The 21560-nt window shown below is 28.6% G+C and overlaps 1 protein-coding gene across 1 annotated transcript in view; it reads right to left on the bottom strand.

The window, feature by feature from the left end:
* Positions 1-21560, bottom strand: part of Cbp53E (Calbindin 53E) — a 498615-nt gene that overhangs the window by 302349 nt on the left and 174706 nt on the right. The window contains exon 4 of the mRNA XM_075354418.1: positions 455-541. Coding sequence (XP_075210533.1) covers positions 455-541 — 87 coding nt within the window. The remainder of the gene's footprint in view (positions 1-454; positions 542-21560) is intronic.

Raw genomic sequence — 21560 nt, 5'->3', positions numbered from 1 at the left:
TGTAGTATTACTTCAACATTATAACAGATTAGTTACGGTACAATTAGTTATTCTAACGAATAATTGTAGCAACTGTAAAAATTCAGTAACAATCAAATTATCCCGAATTTGAAAATTTTGTGTAGGATCGTAAGACAATATAGAGTTAGAATGATCCTTCATACGAAGGGATTCAATAATGAATACAACATTTAATGGAAATTAGTTCAGCTAACAATAATTATTAAAAAAAAAAAAAAAAAAAAAAAAAAAAAATAGATTCAGATCGGAAAATATTATAAACAAATAATTTTTGGATCTTTTAATAGACAGACAGAGGAATTTTGATATGTACGCAAGACTATGACATGTTCTATGTCTTTTGACATGTTCATCTAAATTAATATAATTTGGAAATTATAAAGACAGACTTAAAGATGAACAAAAAAAAGTTAGTAATAAAACTACAACTTACCTTCATAAACTCTACGCTTGATTCTAACGGGTTGTCAAATCGGAAAAGAAGTAGAAAATTTTCCTCCATTGGTAACAATTGTGCCAGCTGGAAAAAAAGTTTAACGTAACACAGTCATTAAAAATAATATTTCCAGTAATTTAATAAAAATCATTAAATTCTTTAATCATTTTAGTATATTACTATGATAAATTTTTAATTAATTTAATAACCATATGATAAGAGATGGGACTAATATATCTGAACTGTGGTAAGGAATTATCTCCCACTTATTTTCAAGCAATCATTAGAACACTACGGAAAAAGTAGTTTTTTTTTTTATAGGTGTTAGTCACGATTTCAGTGAAGTTTGTTGGCAATAAAACTAACTAGTAACTATATTCAAGTATAACAGTAGTAAAACTAGTTACTGAAATAAGAATCTACAGTTAATTAACAAAATTCAAGACTTGAGTTAAAAAAAATGTGAGTTAGAAACGACAATGTAACACGCCAGTTTTGTAACTCTGGTAAAGTAAAAAAAAATTTACTATAGGATAGTGACAGATCATTTAAAAATGATGTTCCTTTTTATTCTTAAAGTTCAAAATTATTTAGTGGGTTTGAAATTAGATAAACAAGAATATTTTTAATGTTATACTTTATTACTAAACTTTTAATTACTGCTGAATATTCATGTTAATTTGTTTGATTAGAAGCAATAATCCAAAATATAGTGTTACAACAGGTAACAAAAAATACAATTAAATAATTAATTATCTTTATTATTCTTATAGCCCTATATAAATATTTTTATTGTATTAATAAAAAATTTTATATTTTTTATATTTTTTTATTTTTTAATTTTTTATATTTTAAAATATTAATAAAAATTACAAAATTGTCTTACATAACAAAACTTTTTCTAAAACTCTTTGCAGCATCTCATCAGTTTTATTTTGATTTATTATATAAAAAAATTTTGTAAAATTTGAAAATTAAAAATATTAACTGTTTTCTCATAATAAATTAACAAATTATAAATAACAAATATGACTGAATGATATGAATAAATATGAATAATATGGAATATATTAATTAATTATTCCATTTAAAATAATATTTCTAAATGATCTAAATTTTTAATAGCGTCTATAAAATAGAGAAAAAATCGAATTTTAAAAGAATTTTAAAAATTTAACTGATAATTATCTCTGATTATTCATATTAATTTACATAAGCTATGATATTAGATTTAAAATTTATAAAAATCATAAAATTTACCATAAAAGATTTATGTATTATGATTTTTTAAATTTGCATTTTAATTATTAAAAAAAAAATGCTGACAACAAAGTTGTACTTATCTGGCATTGATTATTAATTGGTATTTAGTGAAAAATAATACATGAAAAAAGTTTATACACTATAAAAATTTGATATTTTTTATATTCTTCTGATCCCCATCCCGAAAATCACCTCCCAAGAAAACATCTTTTTTTTGTATACATTTACAATGTTAAATGGAAGAAACTAAAAAAAATTCACTGAGAATTGTACAACCAATTAAAAGTTACCTAAGATTTCTTTTTTGGGATGGGGATGTATTGTGATGAAATTCTATTCAAATATTGTTTAAATAAACCAAAACAAATTTTAAATCTTTCAAAAATAGCCCCATTATTGCCCCCAGAGTATTTTTTTGGGTCGTTTGCACTGCTACCATGCCTAGGAAGACATTAAAAAATTTGGTCAAAATACATACAATAAATAGAAAGATAGGTTTTCGATTTCGGGGGTAGGGGTGAATTTGGTGGCAAATTTACAAAAAAAAACCGATATGATTAGCGTGTAAGCATGTACATAAGCTTAATGTAAAGTGGGGTTATGATTGAAAAACTTTTGGGAACGTAACCCCAACGAAACTATCTATTTCACCCATTGGAGATATTGACTCCCCCCAAAAGTTTACCATAAAACTGCCCTATATACAACAGTATTCACAATTTTATCAAAATTGGTTTATCTAGTAAAAGGTTATTAAGTTTCAAACACGCCAACATACGTACATATGTACGTACGTACGAACATTACCCCGTTTACTTTTTTGCTATTGGGGTCCCTAGTCTATAAAATGTCGAGAAATGAAAAAACCTTCTTGCTTAGATGCCAAGAAAGTAAAAATAAAATAAAGTAATTGTGTTTAATTTAAGTATAAGGTTTCAAACTGCATTTGAAAAATTTAACTAATTATTATTTTACGCTTACGTATTTCTTCTTAGCAAATCTATATTAATATTAAAAACAATAATAACAATTAATTTGGTAATTTACTTTTAATTCAGAATTTTAGCTACTTTAATAACTATAAATAAATTTTAAGTTGGAATGAAATGTTGATAATTTTACCTAGCCCCAAAAAATCGTTAAGGGAATTTTTATAACAGAATTAAAAAGTATGTATAACTGCAAATCACTAACACTGTTTTCTCAAATAACTTTATACAGATATTTACTTTTATATTCACGTTCACTCAGTTCTTTTTAATACTTTTAATTCATTTATAAAGCTCTAAAAATTAAAATGTAAAACCTAACTGTGATTTTATATTTATTACATCTTTTTTTTGTTTAATCTATTTGGTAATTTCTAAAATTTTAAATACTATTACGGGCTTTTTATTTCATTATAAAAATTTTGTGATTTTTTTTTTTTTTTAACATCATTGCAGAACAGAATATTTGTAAAAGAATACAATTAATTTCTTGAATTATATTTTCACAAATGTAGAACTCAAATTAAAAAAAAATAAAATATTAGATTATGTAAACTGCATCTTAAAATATATAATAGATGTTGAAGAAAGTAATTTTCTGTAAGTTCAATAGAGGTTTCTGTTATATAAAAAAACTTTTCCTAATAATTATTTATAAAGTATGTAACTTTAAAATAAGATTTACTGTTTAATGTTACTTTTATGTTTGTGAAATACACTCATCATCTGGGGCTCCCGGTTTCGAATCCCGGTCAAGATTGGCATTTTCACGCACGCTACAACTGATTCATGTCATCCTCTGAAGCAATGGTGGTCCCAGAGGTTAAAAAAAAAACACACTTGTTTTTATTGTTCTGATATCTGAAAAATAAATTTTTTAAATAATTTCAACGGAAAAAGAGTGTAAGATCTGGATATCATTGGGGTTAAAAGATTTTTTATATCAAAGTATGACCAAATATTCTTGTAACAAGCTTATGATATTAACAGTTAAATGTAGTACTGATTGGGAAAATTAAAAATTCTTGTTCGTTTTTCTTTAACATTACAATGAGAAGTTGGATTAAGTTGTCATAAACTTTATCATTTATAGTGTTATCAAAAACAATTAAGGACCTCCTATATGGAGACAGAAAAAAACTCTAAATTCAATTTTCAAGCGTGTAATAATTTTTTGTGAGAAGTTTAAGGATTTTTACCTTTCTGTATTCAGCCATTCTTATTGGCCACATAGTTAATCAATAGAAACCAAGCTTCATCATTACAATTAACACAATCACATTTTCACCAACAAAAGATTTTAAAAAAATTGCAGAAATATAGATGCTTTTCATTGTTTAGCTTTTTAAAATCATGCAGAATAAGGGAAAAAAAAGAATAGAATTTTAACTTTTTGTAGCCCGTAAAGAAGTAATAGCTAATATAGTTAACTCTGTGAGGGAAAATATCAGGGATTTTCTTGGAGTGCCTGTAAAACGCTTGTACACATCTTCAAGATCCTCTGCAGTTAATGATGACGATCAGTCTGAGAACTTTTGATTCTGTACGTACCCAGTTCTAACCGAAATGTTTTGAATGAAACGTATTAATATATTGACCTAGAAAATGGTCTGTTAAAATTTTAGCTGAAACTCGTCTTTCACACTTTTGAACGATTATACCCGAAAAAATCTTTATAGTAAACATCTATCAATCAATCAATTAATTAAACAATTACATCAGTCTCAGCAAACGATATATCTTATGCAATGCCTACTAAAGGAAATGAAAATGACACTACATCACGGCAAGGTTATTTGAAATCCCAGATAACTTTCAGTACGGTACTGTTTTACCTGTCAGAATAATGTAAATTTACCCATGAGTAAGTTATATTCTCATTTTAAAGTCCGGCTCTAATGTAAAACTCTTGTATTTATGTTCTTTTTGTTTTGAATATTGAACGGCCAGTGATGGATATTTTTTTAATATAATTTATTGTACAAGTTCTTTGTAATTTTAAATAAAAATATTTTTAAATAATATTTAGATTTTTTACTAGATATGAATTATAATACTTATAAAGAATAACAATAATGTTTCTTGAATATAAAAAATAATCTGGAGAAAAAACCGTTACCTAAACATGTTTAGATAAGGTTAGATATGTTAAAAAAGAACAGATGTAAAAGATATAAAAATTCAAACAAATTTTTTTGTATTATTAAAACACCTTGAACTAAGAACATTAATAATTTACCTATAAACAATGCATTATATTACATAATTAATTATAATTTTAGAATAAAAAATTCATAAAGTTATAATGTATTAAAATGACCTGAATAAAAAAAACAATAATGTTATCATTTAAATTTCCTTTAGGTAACACAATGCGTTATATTTTCTTTAATTTTCAATAAAATTTTAATTCTCTGGTTCAATTTCTCTCGTCATTGTGTAAATGACTGCACACTCAATCTGCATAAAGAAAGGGTAATCATTTGGCCTACTTTTGCAAATAAAAAAAAAAAAAATTCAATAATTATTACTCCGATGTTTGTCACGTTCAATTTTCTCAAGAGTAAGTTATATTAGTCATGTATTTAAAATATAAATTAATGTTAACTTTTATTTTTAAATAATATAAGAAAAATTAATAGCTAAGAAGAGTTAAGGAAACCTTAGTAACTATTATTTAAAATATCTTCCGTTTAATATTTCTGAAAATCCTTCAACAGAACCACCATTTATTTAAAAAAAAAAAAACTTTTACAAAATAAAAATAAAAATGATGGAAACCGCGGTCAATTTGGTGAAGAGTAGTATTGTAGAATACTTAAGAAAAACTAACAAAGAATCGGATAAACTGAAAACTTCCTTTTTCTTAAGTCGATTAAGAAAACTAGAAAGGTTATAATGGAGATAAAGAAAATTATTCTTAGTGGAGTGTCAATTCAGGAAAAGTTAAGATGAAAAATTATTTATTTCTTCTGTGGGTAAAAATAAAAATAATTTTAGCGAAATTATTATCGCATCAAATTTACTCCCGGGAGAAAATTTCAGATGAAAATAAACAAAGGATGCGAAAATAGAATTAAAAATGAGAATGGGACAAAAAAGGTAATAAAAATTTTAATTATAATATACAAGAATTAATATACCATTAATTAAAAACTTTTGTTATTTAAATAACAAAGGATGCGAGAAGTAATGTGATATTAAAAGCGGATTAGCTCAAACAACGGAAGCATTCATGCAGAAAATAAGTCTGCAGGCATCAAATGTAGGAATAGAAAACAAAAACAAATATTTACATGAAGTGTAGCGTTCGTTTTATGACAACGAAGTGTGGACAATGAAAAGACACAAAGAAAAACAATAGAGAACTTTGATGTAGTCTTAAAGGAAAAACATCAAGAATTACGTAATCCAATAAAAAACAGAGTTGAAATTAACGAAGAAAGAACGCTGCAAAGGATTCTTAAAATAAAGAATAAGTTTTAGAATCATAAAATAAAGAATCTATGTTTAGATAATTTGGTTTAGGGCAAAAACTACCAGAAAATTACAATTAGTGTTAGGAAAGGAGAAAATTTAATTGAAGACTGGATATAGTGAATATCTTTATTAAAAAATGTACAAAAAGTAGAAGTGGATTGTAATCAGAATCAAACTAATAAATTGATTGATGACAAAGCAAGATAAAAATAAATAGAAACAGAAATAAATATTTTTTTTTTATACTTAAATCAACATTTTTTATAAATACAAAGTAAAAGTAAAAAAAAAGTGATATTAAAGAAAATGTAGTTCTCTGCATTTTCATGAACAAAAATTGAGGCGCCTTCCATAGTAAAATATTCAGGAAGTAAACTAGTCCCCCATTCGGATCTCCGGATGGGGACTGCTTAAAAAGGGATCGACAGAAAATTAAAGAAATAAAATTCTACGAGTCGGAGCGTGGAATGTTAGAAGTCTAAAAAAGGTTAGTAAGTTACAAAGTTTAAAGGTGTAGGTTAAATGTAAATGTAGTAGGAATTAGCGAGGTTCGGTGAAAAGAAGAAAATGACTTTTGGTCAAGTGATTTTAGAATAATTAACTCAGCGTCAAATAAAGGGCAGGCAGGAGTAGTTTTCGCAATGAACAAGATGATAGGGAATAGAGTAGAATACTTCATAAAGCATAGCGATAGAATCATTGTAGTGAGGATAAAATCAAAACCTAAGCCGACAACGATTGTTAACATCTGTTTGTCTACAACTACTCATGATAATGATGAGCTAGCGTGTGCATTCAATGAAATTGACGAAGAAATTAAACGCATAAAACGACATGAAAATTTAATAATAGTTGGAGATTGGAATGCAAGCATCGGAAAACGCAAGGAAGGAAATATTGTCGGTAAATACGGTCCGGGCAAAAGAAATGAAAGAGGGAACCGGCTTATTGAGTTTCAGACGAAGTATAATTTAATAATTGCAAACACCAAATTTAAAAATCATAATAGAACAATATACACATGGAAAAAACCGGGAGATACTGCAAGGTATCAGATAGATTATATCATGGTTAAATAATATTTAGTTCGACTGCAAAGCATATCCAGGAGCGGCCATAATTTAGTGATAATGAAATTAAGAGTGGAGTTTAAAAACCTAAAGAAAAGGTGGCAGATGATTCTGTGGAATTTAGAGAAACTAGAAGAAGAGGAGGTAAAGAACATTTTTGAGAAGGACATCGCAAGAGGGCTGAGTAAAAAAGGTAAGGTAGAAAGTATAGAAGAATAGGAGATTGTTAAAAAGGAAATTCTTAAATCAGCAGAACCGAACTTAGATGGAACAAAGAGAACTCGTAGAAAACCTTGGATATCAGAGGACATATTGCAACTGATGTACGAGCGTAGAAAGTCTAACAATTCTAGTGATGAAGAAGATAAAAGGACCTAACGACAATTAAAAAATACTATAAACAGTAAGTGCAAATTAGAAAAAGAAGAGTGGATTAAAGAGATGTGTTAGGAAGTGGAAAGAGAAATGATCTTTGGTAAAATAGACGGAAAATACAGGAAAGTTAAGGAAACATAAGTTAAAATCTAATAAAATGTTAAAAGAAAATGGTACACCGATTTATATTACGACAGAAAGGTTGATAGGTGGGTTGAATATATTGAGTTATATGGAGAAAATGAATTATAATACCAGTAATAGAATTGTAGAGGAAGAAGAGGAAGTCAAAGAGAATGAAAAGGGAGATGTAATATTGAGATCGGAATTTAATAGAGCCTTAAAGGATCTGAATGGGAGTAAGGCTCCTGGGATTGACGGTATATCTGCGCAGTGCAGATGAGGAAGCAGTAGTAGATAGATTATACAAACTGGTGTGTAATATTTAGGAGAAAAGAAATTTCCGTCAGACTTAAAAATGAGTGTTATTGTCATGATACAAAAGAATGCAAGTGCAAATAAATTTGAACAATACAAATCTTAGCTTAATTACTTACGGATCAAAAATCTTAAAAGGACTTCTCTACAGAATTGAGAGGAGAGTGAAAGAAGTGTTAGGAGGACCAATTTGGTTTCAGGAAAAGTGTAGTGACAAGGAAAGCAATTTTATCGTTCAGATGAAGAGTAGAAAGAATATAAAAAGACAAATCAACATACATGGCATTTATAGACTTAGAAAAGGCATTTAATAACGTAGACTGGAATAAAATGTTCAACATTTAAAAAGAAAATGTTTCAAGTATAGAGGTAGAAGAACAATTACTAGCATTTACAAAAACCAAACTGCAACAGTAATAATCGAAGAGCATAAGAAAGAAGCAGTAATAAAAAAGGGAGTCCGACAAGGATGTTCCCTATCCCTGTTACGTTTTAATCTTTACATAGAACTAGCAGTTAATGATGTTAAAGAACAATTTAGATCCGGAGTAACAGTACAAGGTGATAAGATATAGATGCTACGATTTGCTGATGATATATTAATCATAGCTAAGAGTAAAAAAGATTTAGAAGAGACAATGAATGGCATGGTTGAAGTCCTACGGAAGAACTACCATTAAAATAGACAATAACAAAACAAAATTAATAAATGTAGTAAAAATTAAGTAGGTGGACTACTGAATATAAATACAGGACGAGAAAAGACTATGGAGGAAAAAGAATTTTGTTATTTAGGAAGTAGAATTACTAAAGGTGAACGATGCAGGTGGGATATAAAATGCCGAATAGCACAGGCGAAACGAGCTTTCAATAAGCTCAATATAATTATTGAGCTTATAAGAAATATAATTTTCAATAAAGAAATATAATTTTCTTAAGTCAAAAATTAATTTAAACATTAGGAAAACATTTTTGAAAGTATATGGTTAGAGCGTAGCTTTACACGAAAGTGAAACTTGGTGGATCAGAGAACCTGAGAAGAAAATATTAGAAGCTTTTGAAATGTGGTGCTATAGGAGAATGTTCCCCATCAGATGGATGGATAAACTGAAATGAAAATCAAATGGAGAGGTGTTGCAATAAATTGATGAAGAAAGAAGCATTTAGAAATATATAGTTAAAAGAAGAGATGGACTCATAGCCACATATTAAGGCATTCTTGAATAGTCGCTTTGATGTTGGAGGGACTGGTAGATGGGAAAAATTGTGAAGGCAGGCAACGTTTGGAATACATAAAACAGATTCTGTTACGGATGTAGAATGTAGCTGGTATACTGAAATGAAACGATTGACACTAGATAGGGAATCTTGGAGAGCTGCATCAAATCAGTAAAATGACAGAAGATAAAAAAAAATATACAAAAGTAGTTTTATCTTTTTAATTGAACGATTTAAAAATAAAAACTAAAAATAAACAAATGACACATTTTATCATTCTTCTATAAATATAGACTTTTTGAAATCTGGACAAGTTTAAAATATACAAACATAATGTATACTATCCCAAAATTTGAAATCAGTCTAAATTTTTTTAAATTAATTTTTTTATAAAACTTTTAGTTATTTAGTTAAATTCAAAACATGAATATTTAAAAAAATGTTTGCAATCTGATAAAACCTGCATACGATACGATTAACCATTTCTAAGAAATACATTTTTATGTTAAAAGCACAAAATGGTGGGTGGCCGGTAAACTAAGCGTTTCCGGACATATCTTGTTATAAAATATTTTATCATTTCGACGCGGGGGGAACATCCCCAGAATTCTTGAAATGGCTTTTATAAACACTGTGTATACAGTATATATATATATATATATATATATATATATATATATATACTAGCATCCCGTCACGGGTTTACCCTAGGTACATGGTTACTTGCGTTTCCAGTCGCTGTTAGAGTATGTTTAGCCGGTCAGGACGCTCTGTTTCCTGAAACCCTCTCTGACCATCATTAAACTTATGCTTCTGAGAATAATAATGATAATTAAAATTTAAAGCCAAATTATAAAAAAATAATTAATTAATTTCTTCAGAGCAACACTTGTGTCAGTCCAGAACCATAATACAGGATAATAATTGATTTTTAGGCTTAGCTCGTGAAATATAAGTCAGAATTATAAATGTAAATTACTATCACAAAGTTATAAAAATTATATATATATATTATATAAATTAAGTTCACAAATCTCATAAAAATTGAATCAATAGTCGCAGCATACAATGGCAAAAATGTGAAAAACAATTTATGTTTTTACTCCTTAAAATATTAATATTCAAAAAACTCGAAAAGGGTTTTAAATATTTATCTGAAGATTATCTGCAAACCCCAATTCAGTAAATATCTCGTTTAGTATAGCCGGAAATGTGGAATATTTGTAAGCATTGCTCAAATCTTTTTTACCTTTCGTCACCACTCTCAAGGTTGAATCTCAAAAAAATCTAGAAATGGCGTTTTAGATATTCATACGAAGATTACCCACACCAAAAATCAAGTTCTTCATTTATACCGAGAAATTTAAAAAATAAAAAATTTCATTGTTACTCCATTTTAACCCTTTAAATTCGGAATTTCAAAAAATCCTAGTGTACACTTACACCGTAAGAACAATATGTATACAAATTTTCATCAATTTATCTTCAGTAGTTTTTGTTGGGCGTTGATGAATCGTCAGTCAGGACATGTTATTTTATATATATATGTATATGATTGATTCACCATATAAATTCAAAGCTTCTGCGAGGGAATATAAAGAGAAAATTATTACTTTATTACCAGTTTTATTAAAATCATAAAATGAATAGGTAATTAAGATAAATTGTTTTATGTTTATTTCATAAAAAATAATCAATATAACTTTTCTGCCTTTACAAAATCATAAACGAGAACACAAAAATTCTAAATCAAATAGACTATCCTCTTCATAATGGGTTAAAACATTTTCAATCGGTTGCAAAATACTTTCAGACTTACATTTAAAAACTTATTATATTCAATATTTTCGCAAAATTAATAAAAAAAGTTGAGTTATTTAACTTTTTCATACCTAACCTATTATTAGATTTATCCCACGATAAAACTAAACTTCTTTAGTATTTCATAATTGTTTTAATAATTAAAAAGTATTAATTCATAGAGCTTTCGTTGTATTAGCTAATTTATTAAACGAGTTGGATATATGTTAAAAATCATTAAATATGTAGTACAGAAAAAATATATTTGTCTTTTTAACAATCATTTGATAAAATGACTGGAAGAACAATAAACTACATATTACTAAGTAATCTAATCGTAAAAAGTTTGATCGAAAGAAAAGGTGTTATACAAAAAAGCTGTTTGCTGTGCTAAACACAAATTTTAGCTTATATTGGTAATTTATTTCAAGATATTTAATTTTCATTTAAATTTTATCATAGAGTTAAGAATCTGAATTAGTTTTTTCATTATACTGACATTCACTACCTTATATTCGTCTTACTTAACCTTAAACGTGATTTATACGTTTGCAAAATAATTTATTCCTCATTTTGTTCACTGACTGTTAGCTTTCACTAGAAGTTCAACAAAATTTACTACAACTTACGAATTAAATTAGAGGTGTCGAATATAAATCAACGCAAGTTAAATTACATTTTCACGTTTACCTGCTACATTTCTAAACGTCCAAGTAATTATTTTATTCAGACATCGTTTCTATAATTATTAGTAGAAATATATAAATCAAAATTCTATGATTTTAATCACTTTAATGAATACTTGTAACAAATGTTTTTAAAAACTTGCTCGGATTATTTACTTTGGTGGATTTACATTGTTACATATATAAATTAGCAAGACCAAAAATTTTCCCTTTTTCACCTCAATTCCAAAACCATTATGAAATGCATTTTAAACTGAATCAATTACTTTACTACTTAGTCTCTTATCATCACGGATGGTTGTAATAAAATGTTTATGTTGTACATATTATTGTTAATTCTAAGAGCTTTATTTATTTATTTATTTATTATTATTTAACTTAATGAGTACAGTATGAACTGGATGAATGAAGTTGAATAATCGATTCCAATTTTCACCAGAAAAAACGTGCTGTGTACACTTCTGTAGGAAGAGAATTCCCCATCTCGGGGATTGTTCCCTACGTTGACAATCGGCAATGATCCAATACATTATAAAGACAACGTGAGATTTTTACGACTAGTATTGGATAAATCCCTTACATGGGGATTACACATACAGGACTTGAGTGTTAGATGCAAAAAAGCCCTAAACATTATCAAATGTTTATCGAATATTAATTAGGGCTCAGATAAAGAGATATTATTGAGACTGTATAAGGCATTGGTTCAATCGAAACTAGACTACGGAAGTATTAAATATTCATCCGCTAGGAAGTCGCATTTAAGAAAGTTAGACGTAATTCATAATAGCGAAATTAGATATGCGACAGGCGCTTTCCGCACAAGTCCGGCGACAAGTCTAATGTCCGAAGCCGGAATAATGCCACTACATTATAGAAGAGAGATCCTTTTGTTAAGATATGCAGCAAACGTATGGGCTTTTCCTGCCCATATAAATAATAAACTTTTCATGAATCATTCAATGGCTGCAGTATATGAATGTCGTGCTACCTATTCCAGACCAGCCGGAATTAGGTACCACGAATTAAGAAGAAAATACGAAATTTCTATTCCAGATACAATAGCAATTTCCACTAGAGAAATACCGCCATGGCTTTTGCCAGCGGTAAATACAAAGTTGGATCTCTCTCAGGGAGAAATAAAAAAGAAGCCAGTAGTGATCATCCAACAGGAATTTTTGGCAACCGTCAGTAATTACGAAGAACATATTAGAATTTATACTGACGGTTCTAAAACCGAACATGGTGTTGGATGCTCCATATATGTAAATGGAGAAGCCCATTGTTGGAAACTGCCAGATATGGCCAGTGTTTATACGGCAGAACTTACTGCCATTCAGCAAGCTCTTCGCTTCACAGAACATTATTGCGAAGAGAGAGTGCTAATTTGTTTCGATTCTCTAAATGCACTTGTTGCAATTCGGAACAAGAACATTAAGCATGTCCTAATTTCAAACATCCTGTCTATTTTATACGTTTTAAATCAACGAGGACAGCGATGCATATTCTTATGGACTCCAGGGCATGCTGGTATTACAGGTAATGAAAGCCCAGACGAAGCTGCCAGAAAGGCAACAGTCTGCGATGATTTGGATGCATTTCCTGTAAGAGTGGCAGATGTTAAAAACTGTCTAACTGACGTAGTTAAAAACAAGTGGAATACTGAATGGAGGAGTTTAAATACAAAATTAAACTCAGTTAAAACTTCTGCATATAAATGGAAAAGCGACGTGAAGTTGACTCGCCGAGAACAAGTAGCTGTGACCAGACTTAGAATCGGTCACACGCGATTAACAAATTCATATTTGTTAACCGGCGAAGAGAGACCAATGTGCGGTGTTTGTAATAAAACACTGACAGTCAAGCATCTAATAGAAGAGTGTACAATATATGAGGACCTCAGAAAGAGGTTCCGTCTAAGAAGTGACATTACTGCTGATCTGGATAATGGAAATGAAGAAAAGATAGTTGCATTTTTACACACCAGTGGACTTCTTAGAAGTTTGTAAAAGTTGGAAAATTTTTAAAGCTCTGTTAAAGAATCTCTAAGTGGAATTCTTTATGTATATGGGAGTCTCGAAGCGTGGCACGTGTAGTGACGGGAGGTTGCCCTCTTGCCTAGGCCATCCTGGCTCGTCTGCATTCAAGCGCAGCGAGTTGGGTTGTGTCCAATGATGGCATGGGGGACCCTCAAGGGTAAACTGAGGGCGCGTGGCTATGGGTAAGCGCAATGGATGCCTGTAGCCTGTTTATAAGGGGTCAACTGACACGGCATCCTGGCGCGACTAATATACTGCTTCACGGCGGTTCTTGTCGCCCCGAGGGTGCTTAAACAAACTATAAACGAGAGATGTAGAAGAAAGAAATGGTATTGATGAGTTGTATTTTTAATTTCATGGTCTTTTTGAGAACCTCATCTCAAATTTTAACATCGGGGCCCTTTGTAAGTGTTGTTTTGTCTTGTTGTTGTTGTGTCTTAATGTTTTTTATGTTGGTTGTGCTTTTAAATAAAATGTAAGGGCTCTTTACACTCTTACATATGACGATTCTGATGGTGATACTAATTTCTTTTAAAGAATGTGACGAGGGTTAATGACCCTAGCAGTCGATGCCCGTAAAAATTTACGGAAAAAAACAATAATTACGAAATTTGTTAAGTAGATAGTGTATTAAACAAAAAAAGATGCTAGCATGTTTTTTTAAAGTAGAAATAACGGTTTAAGAAATGCTGTTAAAAGGGAATTTGGTCATGATAAAGTTACTAGAACGTGATTAAGTACAAATAATTCTCTCTAACAAAATTTTTATGAGAAAAACAATGTAATGTAGCTTAAAATCTAAAAATTAATTTGCTATTTGTTTTCCTTTTATTTTTTACCGTTAGACTAGAAATTTATTATTTTTTACGAAATGAGAAAAATACCAGCTTGTTAAACATTTTTTTTCAGTTAAGTAATCTACTCAAGATGTAGTTGGAAAAAATATTTTATTTTAATTGAGTCTATTTACTCTTCGTATCATTGATATTTGTTTTTGCGTATATTTTTTCATAATGTTCAAGTATATGTTTGTTTATATATGCTTAGAATAACTGTTGTTATTGCTGGTAGATTTTTTATTTGTTTCTTTAAGATGATTGGTAAATATTGATCCTGAATGTTAGGAATATTTTTATTTGCTCACTTTATCTTTGTTTAAATTTGCAGATAGTTTATATATTATAGAACTGTCAAAATGTTTAGTTTATACATTCAAGAGGAACTTTGTTTATTTAGTGACTTTTCATTGTATGACGTTTTTTATGGAAGCTACATTATAACTGCGTTTTTTATATTTTTTAAGTTATTTATTTTTATAAATAAACTGAATTCCATTGTAGAGAATTCAGTTGTACGATTTGAATATTAAAATTCGTCACCGATTTCAGTTCAGGCTGATTGTCACAATAATGTCACCATAATAGATTTCTAATTCAACATGAAATATATACAATCAATTAAACAAACGATTTGTAGATTTTCCGTCACATCAGTTAAATGTCGTTATAAATCAATTTAAAGTAGCGTCTCGGGCTTTCACCCGAGAATTCCTGTATCATTACACTCAGAGAAAGTAACAACAGCTAGTGCCTCTTATATATGTATGTGTACATACAATATGCATGTGTGCATACTTAAATAACAAATGAGTTTATCATTTTCGATTTAGGAACGAATCAAACACACCGTCTTAACTCATTAAGGGAAGTAAAGAAACTTGGTTTAAACTTCAACCAAGGCCGTAGTAATGTCTTGAAATAAAATTTCGTAAAAATCGGATGTGACGTATAGTAAATAAATAAATATATGTAGAGTATAATATTCATTCTTTAATATGAATTTATTAATATAAATTTGCCAAAGTCAATGGCAAACAGGAAGGTTCTAATCCTTGTGTCACGAAACGGTGCAGCAGATATAAGTATGAATGCAACATGTAGGAATTATACCTCAGCAGTTAAGCTGAATTATTCTGTACAGTTATACAATAATAGTACAATGTATTATGATATATTAGTATAACTATTGTTTTATGCGTAGAATAAGGTAGGTAAGGTATCACTTGTCTAGCGTCGTGGCATGCCGATGACAAGCAATTAAAATTTTATTGAGTTTTTTTATTGATGTTTAATAACGATAATCCATTTGTACGGCTAACACCATTATTAAGTTCCCTTAAAGAAAGTATTTCGGTCAGCGTTATCGTGTTAGTTCATACGGAAGACACAGTTTTATAGTTCATTTCTATAACAATTTTATCAGTGTTATTTTCATTAATTTTAATTTACCGTGTGTTTTTATGCCGACTGGGTTTTAACTACGAGTGATTCTATCGTAAAATATAAACCGGGAAAACCCTTAAATAGCTTCGAAAAAAATAATTACTAACGTATAAGTTAAAACAAGATAACCCTGAAACTGTAGTCAGAGACATTGCTCAAAAAGCAAATAACAGGAGGCGTTAATGAAGGAACAATTTTTAGTATAACAGATAAAAAATTGATGGTAAACATGTCAGTTCTAAAAAGACTCGAAAGCGTGTGAAAAATACTGAAAAGTTGGACGATTTTACTAAAACCGTATCAGAAAAAAGTTCATTGGTTTTCTTTCAATAACGAGCTTCCTTACTTGAACAAAATATTAGATGCCGTGAATACTGATTCTGAACTGCCGAATTTTTCTAGAAGTACATTACATCTTGTTTTAAAATCAATGAATTTTCGTTTCATGGCCAAAAAAAAACAAACAATTCTTTATTAATCGATTTTATCTCATGGCGTAGGGAATATTTAAAAGAAATTAACGATTTTGTAAAGAAGGTAAAGACAATTTGTTATCTAACTGAATTTACTATTTAAACGTATCTAAATTGGGTTAACGCGGGATATATATTGGGAAAAAATTGGGTGGATAAACAAATAAAGAGCGCAAAACACGCTATTAGGAAATATATGTCAACTGGGCTGAAAACCCCAACTAGAAAAAGTAAACGATGAATAATAACGCAAACAGGAAGTGAAAATGGGGTTTTTAACGGTAGTTTATGGGTATTTGTACTCAGATCTTCCAGAGTATCACGATGAAATGAATGGCGAGAATTTTATTCAGTGGTTTAAAAAAACTGTCGAAATTGTTGCTGAAGGATCCATCGTCATAGCAATGGATAATGTGCCGTACCATTGCCTGAAAGCCGAAAAATGTCCATACCTTTGACCCGAAAATCGGAAACTGCCGAATGGTTAAAATAAAAAAAAAATCGCTTACACAGAAGATATGTTAAAAGTAGAACTTACAAGATTAGTAAAATCAGTTAAACAAAAATATTCATTATAGAACAGATGAAAAAGCAAAATTAAAAAATTATGTCGTGTTGCGTCTTCCTCCATACCACTGCAATTTTAAACCGATAGAATTGATATGGGCACAAGTTAAATGCTACATTGGGAATAATAACACAACACTTAAGTGATGTAAAAAATCTACTGATAAAAAGTGTTAATAGATGCAAATGCTTAGAAAAATTGTATTAACTTGTAATTAAAGAAGAAAATAAGTATGGGAAGCGAAAAGTTTGCGTAAAATTATTATTGTAGATATTGTGATAAATTTGGGAAACAATGAAAATAGTTCAACATGCAGCAGCTTATTGGGTATTAAAGAAATACATTTACATAACGAATATTTTTTTCTGTTTTCCTTAATGAGATTTTACTATAACGGTAAGGTACTTTCATCAAATTTTTATTTTTATGATAACATTTTATCACAATTTACAGGTCTAACTTGGAACTTTTCTCACGCTACGATATTAATCTCAGTCATCATAAAACAAATAACGTTATTTGTTTTTAACAAATAACGTGATTTGCCTATCACTAAAAGAATGAGAAATAAATTAGAGTGAATCTATGAAATTAAAAAAGAGAAAAAAAAACTATGTTTATAATACAGGTTGGTACTGAGAAAAAAGAAAAAAAAAGACGTTTATAATAAAAAAAAATAATTAAAAAAAATTAAATTTTTAATTATTTGAATTGTTATATACAAGGAAATAAATCCTTTTTTCTGTAATTTATTATGACTGATTCTAGAATACCTCAATATGAGGACAATCTGAAATTACTGTTAAAACATATTATTTAGTACTTTTTAAGTCCATAAATCTATTACCGTTCGTCCTGCCCACAGATAAGAATTTTCGCATTTTTTTATTTTAATAATAATTTATTTTTTCTATCGATATGTCGAATTAATTTTTTAACCACAACAAATTTATTTTCAAACGATCCAAATATTTTACATTAAGAATAATTTTTTACGGCAAGTTACAAGTGAAATTAATCTACACTGTAAGAAATGAAAGGTTTATCAAAAAATGTTTTAATGAAAGGTGATAAAATAACCATAATTTTTTTGAAAGTATAATTTCTAATATAATGTATAAGTTCAAAGCGGCTTGAAGAATTGTTTAGTCTCCTTAGAAAATCTGGTCATTAACATGTTTTGGATTTTGCAGTACATGAGTTATATTCGACTGGCTTTTGGTCGAAAGAATCTGTCATTTAAGTTTCGGTGATATTGCTTTATTTACTACTAAACTCCTCTTTTTATTTTCTAATAAAAAGGGGTTACAATACGATAATGATATAAAAAGTACCGTAGTCGTATTTTATTAGAGTCCTATGGCAATTCATTAAGATTTATTGGTAAAAAACCCTTCAATTGTCTTTTTCCGCCGTTTATTCCCACCTCTCTGTTTAGAATTTTAAAATTAAATTTAACTGAATATCCATTCCATCTTCAGCCACTAGAAACCAATCTTGTTTAATTGGGTTCTAGTGACTGAGTTCAGTACTGCGGTTGGTCAAATTAATTACCTATCTCTATCGGTTTTAATTTGTTGCGTTCTGATTAGTCATGTATTTATTCCTATTGGTTAAAATATTAAGTATTATGATTGATTGTATTTTTTTTTCTTCTAATTATTCAGAAATATTAAGTGGTGTGATTTATTTAAATATAATGTTCCGATTATTCAGATATACTTAATGTTATGATTGATTAAAAAATGCGGTATAATGTTTTTTTGCAAAATATGTCCTTTATGGAGGTATTTTTGATTCTCCGAAATGAAAATGCATTGCGGTTAAATAAAATTAACGGGCTCTATAAAGAAGATAGAATAATTTACCACGGTTGGATGGTATTTCATTCTGTTTCCAATTAACATATCAATTTGCTGTTGTAATGAAACAAAATTGAAATGTTTATCTTATCATTTCTGCGTGATTTTGAAAGCGGTCAATCTCAGTATCTTAATTTAGTAATTTATTTGAATATGCTTGTCATCAAAAAACATTTTACATGTATTCAGCGTGTATTTTATAATTATATTTTTGTTATTTGTTAACTATAAAAATCATTATGTTATCATATATGTATAATCTTCTTTTGCATTCTACCAAGTCCATGCGCCCTCAAAATAAATTATGGATTACAAGAAGTAATGCATTAAATTTTTAAGAAAATAAACATTCCAACAATGAAAAATTGCGTAAACATTTCTATGAGAAAATTTTCATATTCGGAACCAGCTATAATGTAGATTGTTTTAGCTTAATTTTAACACAAAACTCTTTATACTTATCAAATTTATTAATTATTTTATTACGTACTTTTTCTTTTCATTAATTCAAAATATATAATAAAATTATATCTTTGAAATTTTTTTTATTATACAAAAAGTTCATGCGCACAAAACCTTTTTGTGATTGTTTCTAAATAACTCTTTAAATAAAAATCATATATATAAGTGCAATTAATTTGATTTGACAATTATTTTTTTCTAATTTCTCTAAAATATCTGTTAAATAGTCAAAAATATTATTATTTACGTCTTTATGAAATAATTATGCAATATAATCAGACGGTGAATTAACTAGCAGCTTGAAAAATATTCTATGGCACTAAGAACACTGTCCGAGTCCATCGTTTGTCCTTTCTGTAAAAACAATTGATTAATTGTAATAAAATGTTAATTATTCATTTTATGTTGTAGTTTTATTCATAGTACTGGACACTGTTATGATTTTTAGTTCATTACTGGCTGGACTTTATCAATGCTTTGCTATTTTTGATTTGCTGCTGATGTCTAAAATGTACACAAGGTGATTCAAGGAAAACACCTATAACATGATTGTAACTTGATTATGGTCTTAATATTTAATTATGGTTTTTTTTTTAAATAATCTGTGATACAAAAAGAACATTGTAATAAAATGACTTATAGAAAAATATTTTAAGACACTTACCAAGGTTTGTTCCTAGTTTAATAGGTTTAATAGCCATTTGATATGAAAACAATGCTTTTAAAATTATTATAGTTCATAATAAAATCTAACACACGATGTGAATTTCTTTGCTCAATATACAGCTTGTTAGTGCCTTCATTCCACACATACAAATTTACATCATTGTTTAATTTACATTTTTTTCATTGTTTAATTGATCAATTTCATTCTCATATCACTGACTGCGCATGTCAATCACCGATGTCATATCACCTTCACGATTATTTTGCCTATCACTTACGTTACCGTTTTTATTCTTTTCTTGAACAGTCTTTTTATTAGTTAGCTAACTATATGCATAATATGGTTATAATTTATTTATTATTTCTCATATGCACAAGGCTACAAATATAAAATTTCACCATGTGTATTCTTTATCAATAATTTATAAAAGCTTGCTATGTGCATAATTGTGCACAAAGAAGGTTTCACATACAAGTAACAAATTTTCTGAAGTTCTAATGTTAACAACGACAAATAAGAGATTTTCCAAACATACGGAAAGAAAGCTTGAATTTCGGTCATTTTAAAAATTATTTTGATTAATTTATAAACATAGCTTCGTTTGAAGAAAGTCACAACAAATGATATGAAAAGGCCAATAAAATCCCACCCAAAAAACCTGCTTTAGCAGAAAATACACGTAGTAGATATCCCTCTTCCACGGACGATTAGTTTACGTAATTTCAGAGTAGTTTAACTGGCGAATTTTGGGTTCAAGGACTACAATAATAAAGGAAAATTCACACGATAATAGCTTATGCACCATTTTACATTCATTTGCATTTTTCCTCAAGTAGAATGCTTTTAGTCTTGAGATAATGAATCTATCATTATTGAATTTTCTTTTGAACACACAGATACTTCTATTTTATAAATAGTCAAATAATATATTATATCCATGCGCATATACCAGAGTGATTTATCCATCAAAAACTGTGTAAATAACTGATACTAGTTATGACTGCTTGACTATGCCAGAGTAGACTAAGCGCAATATATTTTCATAAACCAGTGTTATGTAAATGAAAAAAAAACATAAATTAGTATTTAAACCCTTGTATTTTTCTTTCATTCTTAATTATATTTTTAATACATCATTTTCTATTATATATTACATTAGTAGTATATATTGTTAAACCGCAACCTTTTTGATGAGGAATGATTCAGTTGGCACATGTACATATGGTACCTTATTTTAAATGATTTTTTTTTTGTAAACGATTTATTAAAGTCTTATATTTTTAAATTAATTCCAGTAACCAATTAAAAAATCCTAGTGATTGTTATATCAGAGAACGTTCGATCCATAAAGAGTGGAATACACTGTATCGCTGTTTCGCTGTAGGGCACTATGAAGGGAGAATATTCATTTCTGACAGAAATGCATAATTT

Source organism: Lycorma delicatula, chromosome 1, assembly GCF_047948215.1.
Source record: "Lycorma delicatula isolate Av1 chromosome 1, ASM4794821v1, whole genome shotgun sequence".
Classification (NCBI taxonomy): Eukaryota; Metazoa; Arthropoda; class Insecta; order Hemiptera; family Fulgoridae; genus Lycorma; species Lycorma delicatula.
Note: the sequence above shows the minus strand (reverse complement) of the source record. Positions and strands in the feature narration are given on the sequence as shown.